The 19458-nt window shown below is 37.5% G+C and overlaps 1 protein-coding gene across 2 annotated transcripts in view; it reads right to left on the bottom strand.

The window, feature by feature from the left end:
• PXDN (peroxidasin) overlaps nucleotides 1–19458 on the bottom strand; it is an 87693-nt gene that overhangs the window by 30575 nt on the left and 37660 nt on the right. The window contains exons 4-12 of one of the 2 annotated variants that reach the window (XM_039568807.1): nucleotides 19203–19274; nucleotides 11707–11778; nucleotides 11061–11132; nucleotides 10416–10585; nucleotides 8969–9086; nucleotides 6736–6905; nucleotides 5546–5818; nucleotides 4182–4298; nucleotides 2769–2927 (exon numbers count right to left, since the gene is read on the bottom strand). In XM_039568807.1, the coding sequence (XP_039424741.1) occupies nucleotides 2769–2927; nucleotides 4182–4298; nucleotides 5546–5818; nucleotides 6736–6905; nucleotides 8969–9086; nucleotides 10416–10585; nucleotides 11061–11132; nucleotides 11707–11778; nucleotides 19203–19274 (1223 nt within the window). The remainder of the gene's footprint in view (nucleotides 1–2768; nucleotides 2928–4181; nucleotides 4299–5545; nucleotides 5819–6735; nucleotides 6906–8968; nucleotides 9087–10415; nucleotides 10586–11060; nucleotides 11133–11706; nucleotides 11779–19202; nucleotides 19275–19458) is intronic. The other variant, XM_039568808.1, reaches the window with a different exon arrangement.

The following is a 19458-nucleotide window of genomic DNA, read 5'->3' on the forward strand; positions in this document are numbered from 1 at the left end:
TAGATGGTCAGGTCCAGAGATGGTAGTGAATGGAGTTATACCCAGCTGGTGGCCTGTCACAAGCAGTATTCCCCAGGGCTCTGTATTGGGGCCAGCCCTGTTTAACATTTTCATCGATAACCTGGATGAGGGGATCAAGTGCACCCTAAGCAAGTTCACAGACAACACCACGTTGGGTGGGAATGTTGATCTGCTGGTGAGTAGAAAGGCTCTGCAGAGGGAGCTGGACAGGCTGAATAGATGGGCTGAGGCCAATTGTATGAGGTTCAACAAGGCCAAGAGCCAGGAGTCCTGGGATCACAACAACCCCCTGCAGTGCTACAAGCTGGGGGCAGAGTGGCTGGAAAGCTGCCTGCTGGAAAAGGCCCTGGGGATGCTGGTGACAGCAGCTGAACATGAGCCAGCAGTGAGCCCAGCTGGCCAAGAATCCCAATGGCATCCTGGCCTGTATCAGCAATAGTGTGGCCAGCAGGACCAGGGCAGGGATCGTCCCCCTGTACTCAGCACTGGTGAGGCCACCCCTCAAGTCCTGTGTCCATTTCTGGACCCCTCACTACATAAAAGACATTGAGATGCTGGAGCGTGTCCAGAGAAGGGCTGGTAACAAGTGACAGGACAAGAGGAAATGCCCTTAAGTTGCACCAGAGGAGGTCTAGATTAGATATAAGGAAATATTTTTGCATAGAAAGGGTTGTCAAGCACTGGAACGGAAGTCCAGGGAAGTGGTAGAGTCACCATCCCTGTAAGTGTTCAAAAAATGTGTGGATATGACACTTAAAGACATGGGTTAATGGTGAACATGGCAGTAGTGCTACGTTGACAGTAGGACTTGATGATCTTAAAGGTCCTTAACAATTCTATGACCTTATTCCTGATGTCTGCTTCAGGGTGATTTTAAAGTACTCTTAACTTCTAACATAATAGGCTACTAGTTGTCAAAACCACTTAAGTTCCATTAATTTAGAGCTCTGAAAAAAAATCTGTTAATAGCTGAATCTGTACAAAGTCATTAGAATGAATATTGCATTAACTTCTGTCACTTTTTTTAAGTTTTAATTTTTTTAAGTAGCAAAAACTGCAATTTCTTAGATGAAAAAAGAAAAACCTTCTACAACTCATTCAACTGAGTCTCTTAGCCTGACTTGCTGAGGCACTGAGTCTCAACAGAGCTCCTACCTTTGTGACACCTATGAGCCTCAACCCTTAAAACATCAAAAAATCACCTTCAGTTCTAAGGACAGAGTGCACTGTTACCTAAATCCAATGTGAATAAAATTAATGTATTTTTAAACTCTTATTTTCTTCAAATCCAGATTAATGACTGACATTCAGACATCATCATGAAAAGCACATACAAGATTATGACGACATCAAGAATTCTATTTCTGCTGGAACATATAGTGATATGTTATTGATGTCATGATACTGATATTCAGCTGGGAGTGGGAGAGTGGGAGGGCTGTGCTTTTACAGAGAAGTATTTGGCTCCACTGTAGACAAACCAAATCTGGCCCTACTGCTAATACACAAATGGCTGTCAAGGACCAGAAACCAGTTCAAACAAGGCATCCAGAGGCAGCTGTCCAGCACTGGGAGGTAAGAGAGTCTGGGTCTGTGGATGTGAGCTGCATCATGCCAGCAAACAGACCTGGACCATCCATCTGTATTCATTAACACTGATTTAACCACAGTGACCAATGACTAGACATTCCTCAGATGAACAGTCCTTTTGTTAGAAGCCCAGAAGAAAAAAATTTCTCATCTTGCACAATTGAAAACAGCATTGCAAATAATCTGTGGAGACCTCCAAATTAAGGCTGCATATTCAGCCTTCAATCTTGTATTTACTATCTTTTGATGACTGAATTTTGTAACCTGAGTTGCAAAAAAAAATATTTTATTAAACTTTACTCAGGTCCAGTAAAATTTAACACAGCTGGAAAGCTATAAAACTTTTTTTAAACTGATACTTGTTTTATATAATTTTAATAAACATTTTATATAGGTTAAAAAAAATCATCTTAACTTTGACAAATCAGTCTCCTAATACTACTCTTAACTAAGAAAAAAATCAATAGAATTTTTTTTCTGACAAACTTCTAAGCTCATTTGAGCCTTTTTCACTAATATACATTTTAAAATTAGGTCAGTAAAAAGAAATGCTTTGAATTACGTTTTATCTCCTTGAATTCAGTTAAACATCCAAGTACTTAAATAAATTATGAATGTTCATATGATTATAATTTATCCTAGAAGTACCTTACTTAGATTTAATTGAAGAAAACCATAAAAAAATGAGTTTTGGGTTGGTTTTTTAGGACTTTTTTTTTGCCAGTTTTTTTCAGTATAAGGAATGACTTTTCTTTGAGAAGTTCATTCTGCTTCTGTAAAATAAAGTGTTCTGTCTTTGGACATAAAACATTATGTTAATAACACTATTTAACTAACAGCATAGAGCCTTATTGGAACTAGACTTTTCACAAAATAAAATATTTTCCCAAGCATAGGAATACTGTCATCCTCAAAGCAAACCTCCACTTCTTACCAAAAAAACCACTATATCAGATAAACCTCCTTCCCAGAAGACTGTTCTAAAGGAATGATACCCTGTACAAATACTGGTAAGTATCCAGACATGTTATTTATTGGAAACCACCCAGGATCTAAAAAGGCATGGAAACAAGCACACATGGTACCGTGCATTTTAGTGTAAGCTTAAATACTTCTTTTTATTTTTTCTTCCCAGCAGCTGTACATGGAGAACATACCTCTAGGCTGTACAGTCAGGTATACAACGATTCGCTGAGATCCAATAATGTTGACAGCTTGGCATTCATACTGTCCCTGGTCATGCAGAGCAACCCTGGAAATCCTCAGGGTTCCAGAGGATAGAACTAAGTGTCTTCTGTCAACAGACAACTGGCCTCCTGAAACACACAACAGCATCATTTGCTCTTTACAGCAACAAAGTCCATTTGTGTCAGAAAAAGGGAAAACCAGGAAGTTTTAACTTCGATAAAACACTGGAAAAAATTAAAGTTTCTTAAAAAAAAAAACAAAGAAAACCCAAACCAAACAAACAAACCCCATAAAAAGACCATTAAAAAAACCCAGAAAAAAACCTAGAAAAAAAGTTTGAAACCTTCACTTCTAAGGAGATAAACATGAAAAGAAAACAAATTATACATATGCACACAATCATAATCCTGATATTTTCTCTGTTTGTAGTAGAAATAAGTATTTTCATTTAAGGAGCATGCTAAAGCATCCAAATGAGAAGGCATAAAAACACCAACATGTGTTACTGTTAATTACATATTATTTCCATGTGTGTAAGACACAATTCATCTCATGTGCCTAGGCCTAGAGAATCCACAGAAAAATACACATGGCCCTGAAATTAATGGAATATAAGAAAAATGAAGGCACATCAGTGTGTGTACCCTATCCTCCCTTTCTGGACATTTCATTTGACTGGAGTAGTCTAAGTAGAGGGAGAAACAGGGACATTATCAGCATCAAAATTATCAACAGTTTGTTAAGAATCTGCTTTATGTACCATGGTTTAGAATTTCCTAAGAGTTGTTCTGCCTGCTAGAGCTATTTCACTTGAATCAACCAGAAATTTTGCTTACTGATAAAACATCCACTACAGTATTTCTTCCTGCTGGATTTGGCTTAATGCCTTTAGAGCCAAAACTTGATAAAACAGTCAGCAGAGTGCACCCTGTTTTGTCTGTCAATGTGCATTAAGTGACAGTGATGCTGGCACACTGGTGCCAGTTACAGGCTGGACTGTTCTGGTTTCTGAAGAGAGCACATCCCACCTTATTTCAGACCTCCAGTTAATGACAGCCATCTCCATTTCTTCTGCAGTACAACAGCAGTGATACATATTGCTACATGTAATTTGCCTCATATTTCTTAAACATTTATTATTGGGAATCTATTATGGACACATATATTTTAGTGACTCTTTTTTACTTAATAATGAAAAATGTGTGGGCAGCTGGCTTCTGTGGGACACCTTGCCTTTCTCAGCTAAAGCAGAAAATGAACCGTTCCCTTCAGAGACTGAAGAATCTAAACAAATACATGTGGTTCTTTTTAATAAAGGAGTGATTCCAATATGCCTGCTAAACTATCCTAATAGTTTAAAAGTAAGAATGGAACACACTTACCTCCTTTAGTCCAGGCAATAACAGGCTGGGGGTAACCTTTTGCTTCACAAGGAAAGTCAACAGTTTGTCCCTCAATCACTGTTTTGTCTTGTGGAGTGACAGTAAACTGAGGTAGAGCTACCAAAGAGAAAATAAAGCTGTTTAAAAAAAAACCAACTGAAAAATGCATGACTAAATTACATACTATTTCCTGTGTAAGTTGAAATAGTTCATACTGGTGGGAAGAGAGATGCTAATGGAATTCTTTTATATTGTGACTCCTAAAGAGAAGAGAGTTAGGGCAGCCACTTGTGCAAAAGGAACATCTCCCTCAAAACCTGGCCCTGATGTCAGTGAAGACATGGGATCTACTGTCACAGATCCAAAATAAAAGGTAAGACTTGTAGAATCAAACTAGAGTGTTCGCTGGATTAAAAATACTTTCTTCTCTTTGGCTCAGAACTTCCCAGCTAAATTGTGAAGAAAATGTAATGTAATCAAAACCTTCCTGAGCTGCTTGTTTTCTTCCATGAATGCAATGAGTGGAGTGTGGTCCAGATTCTGCAGCAACACTGTGCAATACCAATGTGAAAAGTGATTTGTTCAGCTCTCAAAACACAACTATCAATTGGTAAATAATAAATGAATGAACCACACAGACAAGTTGCTTTGTACAGCTGTAGAACTCATTAACAAGGCATTTGAAGTCTTGACAGTTTGCCGACTAAGGACTTTATCATGAGAACAGAAGCAAACTAAAATTTGAAGGTTACTCAAAGTATTTTGGAAATAAAAGTTCCAGCATGAAAGTGTTTGCAAAAAATATTATTTATATATACAGGAGACTTTTGATAGATGTTCTCAAACACTTTATAATCACACTAGTGACATGTAATACCAAAATTATTGCTATCACAACTTCGAATACTTTGACTTTTGCTTTGCAGAAAAGCTGTGCTGATGCCTGTGCAGGCAGAATGATAATTTCTATCACACTCAGCAGAAAATGCTTCCATATTCACTGAAGTATCTACAAAAGAAAAGTAGCACAGATCTGTATTCAAAACTCCATTTCTAGTTCTCCAGGCACAAATTCTAATCTCTAGCATTGCTGCCTGTTACAGAAAATATTTAATCATTCAAAAATTTGACACTGCTTGTTTGTTCCTCCATGCAAACAAAACATAGGAAATGAACATTTGAAAAAATCAAACTTCTGACAATAATCAATGAAAATTTTCAGGGAAATAGTATATAATATCTTACTCTGTGTGAAATGTATAGCAACATCCCTATGGACTACAACAGTACAATTAAAACTCAGAAGAAAAGACAAACCCACACAATACCAAGTAATATGTGGCTCCTAGCCTAACATTATTTACCTTGGACTATGATGTAGGCAGTCGCATGGATGTTATCTACGCTGTTAGTTGCAAAACAGGTGTACTCGCCACTGTCCTCCTGCTTGACATTTTGTATATAAAGTCCTCCTGATGGAGTTATTGTGACTCGAGGGTCGTTTGGTAGAGGGGTTCTGTCGCCTTTGGTCCAGGTAATTCGTGGCTGAGGATGCCCAGTTGCACTGCACTCCAAGGTAACACTCTCTCCAACCAGCACTTCGGTATTTTGTGGGTGAATCACAAAACTTGGCCGGGCTGTGAGAAAACAGCAATGCCTAAATGCAGCTTTTAGCTTGCACAGCTCTAATTTAGGCAAATATAGTCTATAACTGGGGACACCTAGGGGGGTTTTAATAGCTGTGTTCCAGCATGTTCCACCATGTTCTCGGTGAAAACTCTGCGTTGCTTTAAGTCTAATCTAACTGCAGACGTCAGTAGATAAAAACAAAAGCTCATAATTGCACTGATGTTTTTTCTCAACTCTCATTAAAATAATTTTCAAACTTTTTGCTCTCCTACACTGATCTTTATAAAGGTCTCTTCAGAGGCATGGATATTGAGACCCAGAAAACAAACAGGCTAAAAATTGCTGTAAGCGCACAACAGCCAAAACTGATTAAGTGACATTTTAAGTAACTTTTCTCAAGTACATGAGTAATTTGCAGTGACATTTTAAGTTTACCTGAGGCTGTGTGTCAAAACAAAATGTTCTCACAGCAAAGTCTGTGTTTTAAAAACATTATAGTCCTGGACGAGAATTTAGTCCTTGCAAACATGAGGCCTTGCCTAGACAGAGCTAAAAGGTTCTTGAGCAAGGATGGCTGCACAGAGTGTGCCGAAGCTTCCAAGAGTGGCCTGTTCAGCAGCTTGTGGTTTTCAGGTATCCAGAGAGAACATTATTGCATTGAGAAATGTTGCAATGTAACAATCTCTTTTCCTAACCCTTCTAAAGCCTACAATACAACTACCAAAATTGGATCTACAATAAACATTAATTAACCAGCTGAGTTGCATTTTTGTTCTAGGGATGTTAAAGCTTCATGATCTAGTTCTTAAGATGCTCAAGCCCAACAAATCTACATGTCAAGCACCCAAGTATTTTAATTTTAAACAATCTTATTATGAAAACAACTCTCCATCTGAATGCAAAATTCAGACTTAACGTTCTTTACCTGGTGACTCAAAGTATCTAAGAGTAACTTCCTGAGTTTTCACTTCTCCAGCCACGTTTTTTGCCATGCACTGGTAAATGCCTTGGTCTGTTTCTTGAGTATTCTGAATCATCAATGTGCCATCATCTAGCAAGTTTAGACGGGAATCTTCTTTCATACTGAGCTCATTACTGAGAAGAAAAGGATCTGCTAGAGTTAAACCTTTAAATCACAAGTACAGAAAACTGCCAAAAAATAAAACCCAGGAAAATAAACAAATTACCCAAAATAACTTGCAGGGGGAAAAAAAGAGTTTTACTTTGTTATAAAATAATAGAAGTTTAAATTTTCTCCTAAAGAGAAGAAGAGGAAAAACAAAACATGACACAATTTTGCTTATGCATGCATTACATCTTCAAAAAGAAAAGTGAAAACAATTTTATGAGGAAAAGCTTACAGGGAAAAAAGTGAACAAAATACACATACTTGATCTTTAAAAGGCTGTTCTAGTTGGCAAAACGATTTAAACTTTTTCCACTGGAAGTATGTCATGCAAGTTCAACATTCAAGATACTTTCTACTACGAGAGAGGTTAGTTGCTATAAAATCATCTTTATGCCAACCTCTGCCTGGATTAGGAGCACTAATGAACCTGATTCTAATTTGTACTGGTTTAAAATATAAGTTAAGATCATGTCTTCAGGCTACGTCATGGATGAGTTTCTGTGACGTTAACTAAGTCTTAAGGGGTTTTATTAAAGGAACTGTTTCTCAGTCCACCCCTCACTACATGATGAAGAAAGCACAGAGGAGGGACGAGATCACACCTCCTATGTACAAAACCCAGCCTACTGATCTATTCAACATACTCCTCATCAGGCTTATGGCTTTTGACTGAAATCTTGCCATATTCAACTACTTTGCAAACAGCTTTGCTCTCATTCATGCCGCCAGAAAACAAGCCAGAGTCAATAATCCCTCACCCCAAGCTCAAATTTCTTCTTAAAACTCATGTGTATTCTGAATAAGTTTTCTTTGTGTATTATAAAAAGTACATGAGCCAGAGAAAATTTTAATGAAATAATTATACCATTCAAGTTCATGTTCTTGACATACTGCATAAATGCTGTACCTTTGCTGCACATGGGATTCTCACTGACATCAGCAGGAAGATACAGAACCAGGACTCTACACCATGCCATTTTATCAGCAACTAACAAACTAAAATGCTTTATATAAACTGTAAGGGAATTTATGTTCCAGGTCAGGTTCTCCATTTGTATAAGAACATTATTAAGCCAAAGTCTGATTTGCTGATGGCAAACTCACAGTTCATGTGTCCATTGTAAGTTCACACCAGTTTAAGGGGGAGATGTGCAGACACAAGGCTGGTTCAGCTGTGCTGTGCCCAGTGCTGCTGGAGGGACCCAGGCTCTGGGCACAGCCTGAGCAGCCACTCTGGAGCAGGCTGGCCCTGGGCTGTTGAAAGATAGTCATCCTTTATAGAACCTTCCCCATGTTCTAAGTGGTGAGGAAAAGATATGTAGCAGGTTGCCCAGACAACTTGTTCTATCTCCATCCTTAGAGGCTTTTAAGACCTATCTGGATAAAGCAACCTGGTATAATCCTGCTTTGAGCAGAAGGCTGCAATGGAGACATCCTCCAACCTGAATTACACTACAATCTTACGATATAAGGACTTGCCTGCCCTCCATGTACCAGTTTGAGGAGACTGGAAACTGATGTCTCTCTTCTCCTGGGACAGAGCTACACATTGGAGGGAAGTGGCCTCTGAGAAGCTAGGGCTCCAGAACGTCATTCTCTGAAACTTTAATTCTATCCAGCTGGAGTCCTTAAAAAAAAGTAGCTTTTGCTCTGCCCCAAAACATATGAAAATGCTAAGTAATCCACAGACTGTACATGCAACATGTCCACAGTGGATTGCCTGGTACTTACATAAAAATGATTTAGTATTACAGGTGTGAGCAGCTTTGCAGGTATACTGCAGCTGAACATCTTACAAACAGTGTTAGAGTAATACTATTTTCTAGTTAGCAGCTCTTAAGTGTTTAGAATTACTAATAAAAAAGATATGGGCCATTATTACTTCATATGCTTATTTTAATTATAGCATGTTTTTTCTGTAACTATTTCATATATTAGCATATACAGCACATGGACATGCACCCAAAATGCACACACACACAGGCAAATGTACTTACATCAAGTTTCTCTCTTCCTCTTTTATACTTACTTGTTTCGAAGCCATATAATTTCTGGTTTAGGATTGCCTTCAGCCCTGCAAGTGAAGTACACTGTATTCCCTGAGGTAACGTCCACATCCTGAGGCTCTGATGTAATTCTTGGCCTCTCTATATCAACAATAAAATGTACAAAGAACTCTTACTTATTTTAAAACTACTAAAAACTGGTAAATAAAAATATTACCATACATTTTGTAAAAAATATTTTTTCACAAATGTTTTGACTTAAAATATGAATATGCTTAGGATTAAGTGCACTTTTCCCTGTGCAAAAGTGACTGTGGGATTTCTGACCTCCTTCATTGTTCCTTAGGACCTTTTAGCAGACTAGAAATAGATTGCACAAATTTGTATCAGGTTCTAAAGTGGCTGTTTTATTTATTTGGACAGAGACTCAAATTGCCTATGAAGGAAAAACTTTAAAGCAGCAAGTACAAGTGCCATTTAAAATAACTTCCTCTAGATAAGTATCGGTGCATAACTTGCCTCACAGAATAATTTGTACAGCTTACTTCCTGCAGCTTCCATATTCAGGCTCCTTAGATATGCAAAGAGCTTCTAGGATGCCATGTGCATTATTCTTGCACCAAATTCCCTTTGTACCATCTTTCTCAAGAACCTTGTAGATGCTTGTGGTCATAGTTCTCGTGATCAGAGTTATATCCAACACATAACCAAAAGGAAAATTTACTTATTTTATACCTTGGCTTCCTTATGCAGGAGGACAGTCAAATGCCCATAGCTTGATGAGAAATCTACATTTTGATTTCAGAACACAAGTGGTGCTGGGCCAAGACCCGGGGTGCTCGTGGGGCCAAGCTTTTGCACCCCGAGGGTGAAGGAATACAGGCAAACATAAAGATTACCAAGGTGCTTGTGCATTAATCCTCAGTGACAGAGGATTTCAGTGCCTGTGTAGGGCACTCCTTGTAATTATTACTGAGTAAAAAAATAATTCAGTGGCCCAACCCCGATTCCTACAACAGCAACAAATATTTTAAAGGCAAGAACTGTGTCATCAGGAGCAATTCAGTGAAGCTTCTTTCTTTTCTTTCCCTTGTATAGAAGGGAATAAAGGACACCAAATAATATTAATGCAACACCATAGATTCTAGCTGACAATCCTGTTATGATCAGAACTGAAATATAAAAGGGAAAAATAAACTCCTTCAGGATAATCACCTTTAATTCTTCAAGGGGAAATTTCAAACGGTTACTATTTGTTTCTTTAAAGACAGGCTGAAGGGTAAAAGCAATCAATTCTGTCAGAAGCACACAAAAACAGAGAAGGAACACAGAGAGATTTCTGGAAATAACCAATATTAACCAGAGGCGGTCAGTGTTTTCAAATAGAACAATAAATTCTAGCCCTCCAAAAATATACAGTTTAGGTACATGCAACCCATTAAAGAAGAAATCAGGAAGTGGCAAACTCACCACAGTTCAGTTCTTCTGGTGTTATCGTGGCCACTGATCTCCCCTGGATCCTCCGTGGATACTCACAGGTAGCTGCTGCTTGAGCATTACCCGACTCCGCGTACGTCTTGAGCAGCTCCGCCAGCCACAGGATTTCACAGTCACAGTGAAGAGCGTTGGAATCCAAACGCCTGCACAAAACAAGGAGCAGCCACAGCTCTGTTAGTAAGCCTCAACCACTCTGCTAGGAACAGCACGGTTCTGTAAATGGAGCAACACCTCTATCTGTGAACACAGACAATAGCCAACATGCCATACTGGTGATGCTAACTTGCCTATAGGTATTCTGGTGTGTAATTATGTGTATTATTTTTACCACACAAAGAACAATCCATATATATTATTTAGTCTATAAAACAATGATTACAAATAATCCCAATATAGGAAATAAACTTTAGTCAGTAACTAAAGAAAATAGATATGAAACAATGTTCTCAATCTATGCACATAAACAACTGGAGTACAGTTGAAAAAAAATATATTTAATATTTAAAACAATTACACCATAAAAGGCATTTGGAAGGAAGATAAATATTGCAAGAGGAGATACAGTCTAATTGGGTTATTTAAGATTTCATTAGTTCAATAATAATTCAATTTACTTACAGTCTTTTCATAGATTCTAAGTGACTAAATGTTCCAGGAATCAAATGAGCTATTCTGTTGTTATGCAAAAACCTGTTAAAAACACAGAAATATGCATGTAATAATTCAGATTTTGTGATGCACTCATTTCATTTACATTCTTCTGGACAGTTTTCAAGAGAAAGTAATCAAAGAAAATTTAAGAAAAAAAAATTGAACCTGTTCAGCAACTCATTGTCTGCAATTTTTAAGTGGCCTCCAGGGTGTACTTGGGTATGTCCATGTGGGGAAAAAGAAGCCGTAAGTAACCACAAGGAAGGGAGTTCATAAACATTCAAATGAGAAATTAAAAAAAAGGATACTAAATAAATTGTCTAGTTCTTCATTCATAACATTTATTTTAGCCAAACATGAATCACAGATCTTTGGGAAATAGTTTTGCAAAAGAAAAATATACCACAGGCAATGCTCACTTCTGCATGCCTCTAAGGTCAGCTTCACCAAAGTGCTCTTGGAAAGACTATGTAGTAGTTACAGCAAAAAAACTGGATTAAAAACAATCTATGGCAATGATAAAAATATTATTTTTTAGTTTCAAATGCTTGATTTAATTCAAACAAGGAAGCAAGCTGCCTTCTGAATCTTACCCCAAGAAAAACAAACTTACAGCCTTTCAAGTTTTGGAAGATGAGTAAAGGATTCAGGTTCCAACGTTTCTATCTGATTAAAGTGCAGGTACCTGAAAATATGTTAAACAAAAAGAAAAATACTGAAACAATTTTCTTAATGAAGGTGAAATATTTTAAAGAATTTATTGTTTCCATACTGTTTACAGATCTAAATGGCCATAGTGATGTAGCAGCTTTTTTCTGTTACCATCTGAATCTCACACTTGAATCTGAGAAATAAAAGACATGACAAACAAAGAAGGGTTTGCAGATCACTACATTGCGTGTGTGTGTGTGTGTACATATATAAGCAAAAAAACCCAAACATTGCTTTGGAGATTTTGGAGATAATACTTTGAACACTATTTTGCCAAGTCTACTGTTCATTGTATGCATGCTTGAAAAAATTTATTGAAAGGAGAAAATTATTATTTTTTATAAGAAAAATGTTACAGGTTATTTAGCAAACATTTACAGTTTCCAGTAGAATAACATTTTTTGTGGAAAAATGTTTTCATTTCAGTGAGTGAAAATTTCAAAAGATGCTGAGAAGTAACCTTCTCTAGTCCATGAACACTGGCATTTAAAGCTGTGAATGCTCTCAAAACCATATTTGTAGTATAAACCCAAGTTTGACTAATTTTACTTTAGACAAAGGGCTTCCCAGCAACTGGCGCTGTTTGATGCTCTGTTGATGCTTATGTAAGCTATCAGTATTACACAACAATAAATTTACACAGCTTTTAATCCTGTAAAACTGAGAAAGTTAGCGTAACAAGACAATTAGCCAGACTATTAATCTGTAACTGTTGTGAAAATGGACTGCAAAGGCAGGATCATTCCAGCAGCGACTATTTTGTGGAGATACTCCTTAACCTTGCAGATGAGGAAACAAGATGTAATACATAACACTGGCACAAGGAAGTGTGAAAATTATTTATAGACTTTGGATCCTGGTTATATCCAATGTATTCAAAACTCCGTAGGTTTCCTATCTGACCTCTGACAAACTCAGGAACCTCTGGAGAATGTGCATATACAGAAATCACTGTGGTCTGAAGAACGAAAAAGCCCGTCATTTGAAAACAGTGAGAACAACTCAGAGCTCAGTATCTCCTGAAAAATCAATCCCTCATCATAAAAAGGGCAAGGTCACAGGAATTCGTCTGTGCTGAGCCAAACGGCGGCTGCGCAGAGAGGAGAGAGGGAAGCAGCGGCGATTCTGGCCACGGCCTTGCAGGGAGCCCTGGAAGGCGCGCGCAGAGGGAAGGCAGGCACGTGCCTGGCAGCCTCCCAGGCCGAGCGCGAGCCAGCGAGCGATGCCAGGGAGCAGTGAATGGGGACCACAGAAAAAGCCAATAAATCAGTGCAGGAGTGATCAAGCACATCAGAGTGTCAAGTCTGCCTACTGCCAATGCCACGCATGGCCACAGAGTATATCAAGCATAGAGTATGGTCTTGTTAGCATAAGGAATCAAGAACTGCATCACCATGCTGTGACTGCCAGTTTTTGTCTCCTCTTTGAAAATACAGGGTAATTTCTTCTAAATTAAAATGAGAGATCGCAAAGGCAGATATTTCCTGCACGGTTCATTAGATTTGCCAGCAGAGAGAAGAGAGACCTCAGTGAGGAAGGACTGCCAGGACAAAGACTAGGCATGGCCCAGCCATGAGGTGGGTAGGCACAGCTTGCCAAGAGCCAGGGCTCTGCTCGTCCACCTTCCAGCATCAGCAGCATTTGGGAGGGGGCAAGGCAAGGTGGGGATAACTGCAATGCAAAAGGACAAAGGGAAAAACCAGGCACAACTATACGGTTTGTTATTTCTGAAGCAGCTTTCATTTTGCAAAAAAATTACATACGCTACTTCTTTTGCAGGCAGCAGTGATTTTTTCCTTTTCAACATACTTAATTCTACTTGCAATTTTATGCTTCATGAGCACCTTGCAAACACATCTCTTTATATTCCCAATATATCAATCTCTTGTACTTCTTTGGCATTGACAAGGCAAGATTTGTAGGCACCTCTTAGAACAACAAATAATATTGGTAAAAGCAGACACATTGAGGCACACAACCCCTTCTTCAGGGCCACGAATCAGAGGTAAAGTTAGAAAGAGAGAAAAAGAACACCTCTCTCAGATGGTTTAAGTAGTGTATACATAGCTAAACTCAAAGCAGCAGCCCAAAATGGCTGTTTAGTACTCAAGACTATTAAAATTGCAGATGTAATGAATACTTTATGTGCCTGAAAACTCATCTTGTTTTTCCAAACAAATTTTAAAAATATCTCTGTTATAAACCTTGCCTTGTTTACAGCGCACATCATCACAGATACAAATACAATAATTCAGATGCTGAAGAACATTGTAACAGTTAACTTTACCTCATAAGATATTACGCTGTTTAGCTCAAAAAATCAAATCATGAAATCCAGCTGAAAAATACTCTTAACTGCTTCATAGCAGTTGGGCTACACAAGCTAGTTGGGTTTTTCAGGTCTTAAATTATGACCTAAAAAATCCTGAGCAACTTATCATGCAATTTATGAATAGAACAAGGTGTTAAATATCTGGCCAAAATAATTACCAAGTGTAATTCAAAATAAATAGATGCAGACACCAGATTGTATTCTAAGTCTATAATAAAGAGAATAAAAAATTCTTGGCATTATGACCTACACTTTAATCCTGTTTTATCACTTGGGTTTATCACTTCTATTATTTTCTTCTATGTAGCATATTAATGTTATGTAAAAGTATATTTTAATATTTTAATTAATATGATAATTTCTTGAATTTAAAATTCACTTTAAAGGTAATCATATTCAGGAAATAATCTCACACCGGCATATCTTTATAGGCATCTTTTATGTTCAGAGTAAAGAACGCTCTAAAAATAGTAGTATCATGTAATAAATTAGATATTAAAAAGACTTTCAGAATGAAAATTGAAAGAAAAAGCATGCAAGAGTGATTTTTAAATACCAACGTGTCTTTCTGTTTTAATTCTAAACTCACTATAAAGAATTAAACAGAAGGAAAGGAAATACTTATAGGGGAAACAAGTCCAAATGAAACACACCAAGAGGAAAATAAAGATTTTATCAAATAAGCATGGTATGGATTTTCTTTCTTATTATTAATCTTGTAGGACAAAAATTTACAGTACAATTCAGTCCCAGTGGCATTTTTCACAGCACTAAATTTAGTATTGTATTTTATGTAGATTTGTATTTTTTGTGGGGGAGGACTTTTATCATATATGCCAACCGTTCTTTTTCTAATAGTATCATCACATCTTTGGGGAAGTACTTACTAACCCGTTAACAGAGCAATATCTATGTTCTGAATATTCAAACAGCATGTTTGCCATTTGGGTTATTTGAAAGAGAATGAACAAACATATATTTTTCACATTTATCAGAGCTTTCCCTGCTCAGGGACAAGAAGTAGCAGCTTTAAACCACAAGGAAAAAGATTTAAATGTATGTTGTGGTAATGATATAAAATGTTGGAGCAGGATACTTAAGGAGATTATGGAATACTCTCTGAGGACTTTTAAAATAAGGCTAGATGAGTATCTGTTTCCAGTTTGTTGTCCCTAGCTGATCTTATTGTAGAATAATAAGGATATACTTCTCAAGGCCCCATCATACCTTTTGGGTTTGTTTGTTTATTAATTAATTCTCTTTCATTATTCCTTCTCATAGATAGTTTAACAGCAACTTTACACAGACTCCACTGTCTTACATGTGCATAACTGCTGACATACAGTTATGCAAAAATCAGGGACTTGTAGTATAAAATAAGACAAAAAATAGCAACATTTCAAAAATACTGAAAATTGAATTGAGGGAAATAAACTTAATATAACAAACTGCATCACTATATGTTAGTTAATGCTTTTTGTCTATTAATTCCCCCTAAATATGTGTATATGTTCTTAAGCTACATCATAACTAATAACAGCTTATAAAGAGCAAAATTAGTATGTTAATATGAAAGTTAAAAGAAAATGCATAACTAGGAATAGGTAAACAGATTTAATAATTCCATTAGTGTTTGGGGATCCCACTACTTAAATACTGGGGAGTACACTTTTTGTCCCTGATACATACAACTCATAAGCTGAGATCTCAAAAATATGCCAGATATTTGGAAGAAAAGCAATACACATCTGGAAATGGACTCCATTTAGAGTTAGATCTTAGGATTCAAACTCATGACCTCCCAGGCAGGGTATTTGCGACATTTCAGGTGGGATTCAGTTGTCAAGCACAGGCACACAGAAGGCACAGAGCAGTTGTCTAAGCCCAAGCATACAGAGGCAGCCTTCCTTGCCTTTCGGGTGTTCTGCCTGCCTTCCGGCTGCTGCTCTGAAAAAATGTAAGTTTCCTGCAGCTTTCTGCTGCCTTTGCCAGACCCAAACATATGTCTTGCAGATTTAACAGTGTCTAAACTGGTACTAAGCGGCTACTTTTCATCAGCTGACTCTGTCCCTTCATGTCAACCACAGGTGAAAAGTTAGCTGATAAAATATGTATGGCTCAATGTGTTCAAGTATCTAAAACTGCCGGTTTTTCTTCAGAATTTACCCTAGCACAAACGGGTTTCAAGATCTGATTCAAAGATCTTATTCCCTTGGCAGAAATTTCCAAAGGAAAAGCTATTTTGACTACATCAGCAGCTAAGAATTCTGCTGCAGAGGTTTAAGGAGGAACCTGCCAGCTTCAGTAAATACTTGGGGGTTTTCGTCCCTTATACATGCAACAGGCCTCCTAAATCTAACTACATTTAGTTTTTTTAAAACAACAACAATCACCAGAAATGTGTTTGCTTTACTTTTTAGGTATGTTTTAAAAAAGCAACTATCAGTTGAATTCTGCTTCACTGGAGTAGAAGAAATTGCTATGAAACAAGTCTTTCCTTGAAATGTAGTCTACTTCTGAGAACTCTGCTGAACATTGAGAAGAGCATTTGGCTAACACAACCAGTAGCAAAATGTGTTTGATAACTTGAGGCCACAGAGACCCCAAATGCAGAAACATCGACTTAGCAGGCAATACCGTTTAAAACTGAAATCAGGACACTTGGGAACTTGTTTGCCAAGAGTAACTCTTGTCTTTTCAGCAGTTTTTCTCCAAAGATAGTGTGATTAAACAGACCCTGTAGAATCAGAACATATTTTTATGCTAAAGATGCATACATGCCAAATCCCTTACAAACTAAAAATCTCAAAGAGTACTCTTCATTAAATTGATTTCTGTGCCTGCCACTGGCTTCATGTGCTCCCATTTTCCCTCCTGGCAAGCTCTCTGTTTAGGAGAGAAGAAGAAGAGCTCTAGAAAGCAGTGAGCTCTGCTGCAGGCAGTGGGGATGTACCTGCCCTCCACCCCCCAGGAGCTCCAGGTGCTGCCATGACACATGGGCAGGCAATGAGCAGTGACTGTCCCAGGCTCCATTTCCATACTTCCCAGCTAGAGATCAGACTCAAACCCTGAGTTTGAAATTTAATTTCATACTGAATAATGTTGATGTCTCAGAAGTTCGAGCTTAAGCTGATACAGTGTGATATCTCCATAGGCAGAGAGGCTTAACTGCCACATAGTGGAAAAGTGCACCCAGAAGGCGTTAATATTTCAAAGTGATTTATGTTTTTCAGTCATAACAGAGATCAACAGGAAAAAAGAACAAAAGAAAAAAGGACAAACGTTGCCACTTGCACTATATAAGGCTTGTGGCATGAGGAAGAACATTACTTTGGAAACATCAGTAATTCAATAAATGGGCCTCAGTACTTGAAACTCTACACAGAAATTAAATATTGCTATTAGCATGCAAATAAGCCCTACCAGTTGGTGTAGTATGGTGCAGTAATAATTTCTAGAGTAAAAGGAAGAGGAAGAGAAAGGTGTTAAGGAAAATAATTACATATTTATATATATTTTATAATTGATACTTCTATATTATAGATAAACTCTTCCTTCAAAAGGTATCTGTTGCACTCTAAAATGAGCATGCATGATTTTGTACCCATATGAAGTGTCATTTTATTTCATATATACTCTATGTCTACTAATATCCATTAGAGGTTTATAGCAACAAGGAAAATGGTACATATAGAGAACTTGTAATACACTGATACCTTTCAAGAGTTTAAAAATTTATATTCAGCCCCCAATTTATACACTACAAAACTCATTGGTTGACTACTGTTATTTGGTAGTCAACCTGAAACAACTACACATTGACAGTTTTTTCCTTTTTCTAAACATTACCACAATGAATGTAGAGCAATGCTTTCTGATCATAGAATCATACAATTGTTAAGGCTAGAAAAGAGGTTTAGGATTTTCAAGTTCAACCATCAACCTAGCACCACTATCATGTTCATCACTAAACCATGACTTCAAAGTCCAGTCCTTTCTTGAACACTTCCAGCAAGAGTGACTCCACTGCTTCCCTGGGCAGCCTGTTTCAATGCTTTACCACCCCTTCCATAAACAAATTTTTCCTAATATTCAATCTAAACCTCCCCAGGTGCAACTTGAGGCCATTTCCTCTTGTCCTGTCACTTGTTACCTGGGAGAAGAGACCACTCCCCAGCTCACTATCACCTCCTTTCAGGTAGTGGCAGAGAGCAATAAGGTCTCCACTGAGCCTCTGTTTCTCTAGACTAAACAACACCAGCTCCCTCAGCTGCTCCTCACAGGATTTGTGCTCCAGCCCCTTGACCAGCTTCACTGCCCCTCTCTGGACTCATGCCAGCACTTCAATGTCTCTCCTATAGTGATTATAAAACAAAATATAGTTGAACTTAATGGAATCAATACAACTGGGTTTTGTCATGCTTAGGACTGCATTCCTCATTCTTTTTCAGTAGAAATTATTCTTCATTATACAGGAAAAGAAGTTTGATTTTAATCAACCTTTCTGGAGGACATTACTGAAACATCTACACTGTAAATGACGAACTTCCTTACTTTTTAAACATCTATATATGGAAATGATTAACACATATAAATAATAGCAAGGTTTTTATTAAAAAATCTATTCTTGTTTCAAAGTATAACAAAACTGGGTTAAACTTCAAGACGCTAATTCAGCTTTAGTTACACTGCATAAAACAAAGTACTGCAGTCAAAGGAATTGTGATATTATAAAAACCTACAGAAATGAAAGCAGAATCTATCTCTAAGCAATACACATTAGTTTTCGACATTTCCCACAATAATTCTCATTTGTCAAAGCTATGTAACAATGTATAGGGACATCAGGAATGCAAATCACAAACAAAAGATAAACACAGAAATGAGGAATTTGACACAGAGATCAATTGTGGTTTTTTCACATGCAAATGATTACGGGGCTCTCTGCCCAGCCCAGGGAGTGCAGACATGCAGAGCATGCAGGTAGGATGTATGGATCAAGGCGTGCACTTTTCCTCTGCAGGGGAACCATGGAGATGACAGCACAGAAGAGAAAAGGCACTTACAGTTGTTCTAGAGAGGCAAGTCCTTTAAATGCTTGCCTGTCAATTGACTGGATTTCATTCTTGTACAAATAGCTGAAACAAGAAACAATCAGTAATATTAGTACACAAACAAGAGCTACATGAAGGTGGAAAAGAAGAATTAAGTTGACATGTGAAGACAGTTTTTCAACTACATATTAGAAAAAAAAATACAAATCAAAAACTAAAAACATAAAAATATTCTGTCCTTGAAATTTCATCCCCGATGTCTACTAGG

This window comes from Corvus cornix, chromosome 3, assembly GCF_000738735.6.
Source record: "Corvus cornix cornix isolate S_Up_H32 chromosome 3, ASM73873v5, whole genome shotgun sequence".
NCBI lineage: Eukaryota > Metazoa > Chordata > Aves > Passeriformes > Corvidae > Corvus > Corvus cornix.